Consider the following 3,699-nt stretch of genomic DNA (forward strand, 5'->3'; position numbering starts at 1 on the left):
TTCTTATATCTATACATCAAGTATTACAAAATAATTCAGAGGCTTTGAATCGTTTTTTATCAAAATCAAAATATTTGCCGGGTTGGAAGGTGGGAATCATCATAACCATCATCATAGAACAGCCTCTTGTACGGGCAAGCAAAAACGCAATACCGGTACATCAAAATTCAATTAGAATGAAAGGAGAGGAAAATGAACACAAAGTGCATCATCATCATCATCATCGAGCTTATTTTGTGTGAAAGTATATATTAATTTTATACAAAGAGAAAGACCAAGGAACTAAAAGTTACGCTATACTGTCCACTAACACCACCAGTTACTAAACAATCAGCTCATGCGATAACATTGCACGACACTGACCGACGGTACTGACGTTCTACAACTAACTGGCTAACAGCTCTTGCACATCTTGGAAGGGCACTCCAACAGCCTTCCAACTTGGAAGGTTCTAAGTTATAGAAATAACATAAGGAGGGGAAGGTGAGCGCAACCAAGATAAGTACGACCTGAAAGGCTCAGCTGTGAAGGACGTTGGCGGATGTTCATGCATGTCGATGACGACACTGGCAAGACCATTGGACAATACGGTCAAACCACGATTCAGGGACGCAAAGCCACATTCCACACAAATTGTGTGGCTCAAAAGATGCGAAGATCAATAAAAGGGGAAGCTATGCGAACAAGAATCATCAAAAACCGAACGCCTCTGTAAAACAGCACTGTACTTCGACTACGACAATTTAGATGGACAATAAGCAGCGGTAACAAGCAGCAGTTTCACACGAAGATCGTTTCGCCGTATAGATAAAGACGGCTCAGCAGGTGTGCAGGAATGGACTCAGATGGAGAGCCAAGGTTTAATTTATACAAAGAGAAAGACCAAGGAACTACAAGTTACGCTATACTGTCCACTAACACCACCAGTTACTAAACAATCAGCTAATGCGATAACATTGCACGCCACTGACCGACGGTACTCACGTTCTACAACTAACTGGCTAACAGCTCTAGCACATCTGGGATGCGCACTCCAACAGCCTTCCAACTAGGTTCTAAGTTATAGAAATAACATCAGGAGGGGAAGGTGAGCGCAACCAAGATAAGCACGAGCTGAAAGTCTCAGCTGTGAAGGACGTTGGCGGATTTCTAGGTGTAATGTACTGCTGTTATTTGTTATCACTTTGTCCTTCCTTCCTTCTTTCTCTTCTTTGTTCATTTTTCAGTTGCAAATTTAGTGTTAGTACACGCATTCGTTATTGCTCTCGCTTTCATTGTTAAAAGTCACACTTGTAAATTTCACTGCTGTTGTTCTTAGTGTTATTTCTCTAACTTAGGTTTTCTATAATAGTTCAATTTTTGTTTCAGTGTCCTTTAGTACAACGAACATTCCTGATGAGTGTTGTACGGAAACTTGTTCGAATCCTTATTTTCTCTACACCATTTCTTCACATTTTCATCGTTTTATTGCACATTGTCTCGACAGTTTTCCATTACATGAATAAAGTGTACACAAATGTCGATCCAGCTTGTATTACTGATTGCGCTTATATGTATACTTCAAGTATTACAAAATCACTGAGTGGCTTTGAATGGTTTTTATCAAAATCATCATCATCATAAAAAATCATCGTGTATAATCATCATGTATAAAAAGACACTTGTACGGGCAAGTCAACATGCATATCATCAAACTTAAGTGATTGCGGAAATCAACTCAAAAAAAATAATTGGACACAAAAGCAATATATTATATAACATTGATATTATTGTTTCACTGGCTTCAAAGCTTTAATCACCGCCGACCATGTTGCTCCATCGGGTGATCATGGCCGCGTTCCGGATGGCACTTAGCACAAGGTCAAAATCCTAGCATAAGGAGGCACAAACACGTACAAGACAAGAAACACGTACAAAACAGCAATCAGATACAGAATAGAGGCAGATCTGAACGCTACTGGCGAGTAAAGAACCTGCATTCTGCAAGTGTTGCATGTTGTACAGACAAAGCTACAGTCATGTGAATTAAAAATTCTATCGTTTGCCTCCATTTATAGTCTACTCTAAAAGAACTAAGAGAACTTGAGACAAGAAATACGAACAAAAATCTGGAAACACGCAGTGGCCAATAGGAATATGCAAACTCACCTTACACTCTGGGCAATGGAAACGACTTCCAATAATTTCAGCCATGCATGTATTGCAGCGGTAGCCGATTACATTTTCATTGCACTGGCTTTGCAGCTCGATGAGCATGCACAGTGTAGCGTACTGCGCGTGCCACAAAGTTGTAAACTCGAGATGATTCTTACGAAAGTACGCAAGAATTGAATCCCGACTCTCCATCACATTGCTGCTTTGCTGCTCGGCCACATCCTCCTGCATGGGTTTAAGGTTGGCAACCTTTTCTGAAGAAATCAGCGTGATGGTGAAGAATGCCTGGCCAAAAGGAACAAGAATAAAGCTAATGTAAGGAAATTTTGGCAGCAACGAATACAAGAAATCAGGGTAGGCGATAATACCAGCAACACCCAAGGAGCTAGTAAGGCCGTCATCACACTTCGTTCTCTGGCTTCCCCTTACGTCTGCGTCCACAGTGAAAAATCCAAAACGGGTAGTCGTGTCATCAAACAGGCACAGTTCTTGACCAGTACACGCGGTCACGTTTTGAAAAAAATTGAAGATTCGCACGTACAAGTTCGCTTGGAAACAGACTGTGGGAGATACACCCTTGTACCGTAGTGTGATGACAGCGTAACAGCTGGGGCATAAACTAAGATACTAGTAGAAGGTTCAACAAGAAATGGTTTCACTGAAAGAGTAACACCCAAAGGCAATAATTTTACAAACTAGAACCATTATGAACTTAGAAGTTGCGACTTCGTCGGTACTAGTGATGAAGTTGGTTGCTCCAACGAGGAGCACAAACTTCTTTCCGAACTGACACACTGTGTATTCAGCAGGCAGTGGTGCTTTCTTTCAGGTTTGCCGAGCGGAAGGTGCTACAATCGTGAGTCAGTCAAGTGTCAAGTTCGGCAAGAAGCGTGTGCTCCTCGTTGGAGCAACCAACTTTAGTACCATTATGACACACCAATATACTCTACAAAAATAAGTCACTTTCAAACATCGAATGTTACGTGCGGAAACTCATTTTAATATTCAGATACAAGGGCATACGTTTTCGATAGCCACCTCGCATAATCAAAGGACGACAGAGAGCGTGTCGTAATTTGCAATCACCTGTGTCCCACAGATGAAGCTGTATGTGCTGATAGGCTTACAGTGTGTACGTTGCAAACTTGCCTCACCCAATGCCAGGCTTGCACTGTAAGTAGAGAGAGTATTGCGACAACCTAAACTGTAGGACTGAAACGAATAAAATTTCTCAGCAATCGAACGTTCTTGACTGGCTAACGAACGGACGAACGAACAAATGTTCTTGATTGATAATTCATGCAAATCGTCAGAGTTCTGACGAGGGCATGCCCTCCACATGATACAGGCAAAAAAGTATACTTCAGGGAGGAAACCAACGCCATTGACATAAAAACCTTCAGCAACCTTGCTTCGTTCTCCGTTGAGAGCAACATCGCCCCAGAACTAGAAACGCTGCCAGATGGCTCCGTAAGGTTGCACGCATGCCGCGCTGTGCTGCCCCTCACTCGGGTACGTAGAAAGTCGATGGTCCAAATATTTGTC

General features: G+C 42.1%; 1 protein-coding gene across 1 annotated transcript in view; it reads right to left on the reverse strand.

The window, feature by feature from the left end:
* Positions 1–1,781: 1,781 nt before the first annotated feature.
* The window catches only part of LOC135807051 (histone acetyltransferase p300-like), a 4,568-nt gene continuing 2,650 nt past the window's right edge, over positions 1,782–3,699 (reverse strand). Inside the window, exons 3-4 of the mRNA XM_065321134.1 lie at positions 2,149–2,439; positions 1,782–1,869 (exon numbers count right to left, since the gene is read on the reverse strand). Coding sequence (XP_065177206.1) covers positions 1,792–1,869; positions 2,149–2,439 — 369 coding nt within the window. The 3' untranslated portion in view covers positions 1,782–1,791. The remainder of the gene's footprint in view (positions 1,870–2,148; positions 2,440–3,699) is intronic.

Source organism: Sycon ciliatum, chromosome 1 (assembly GCF_964019385.1).
Source record: "Sycon ciliatum chromosome 1, ocSycCili1.1, whole genome shotgun sequence".
Taxonomy (NCBI): Eukaryota; Metazoa; Porifera; class Calcarea; order Leucosolenida; family Sycettidae; genus Sycon; species Sycon ciliatum.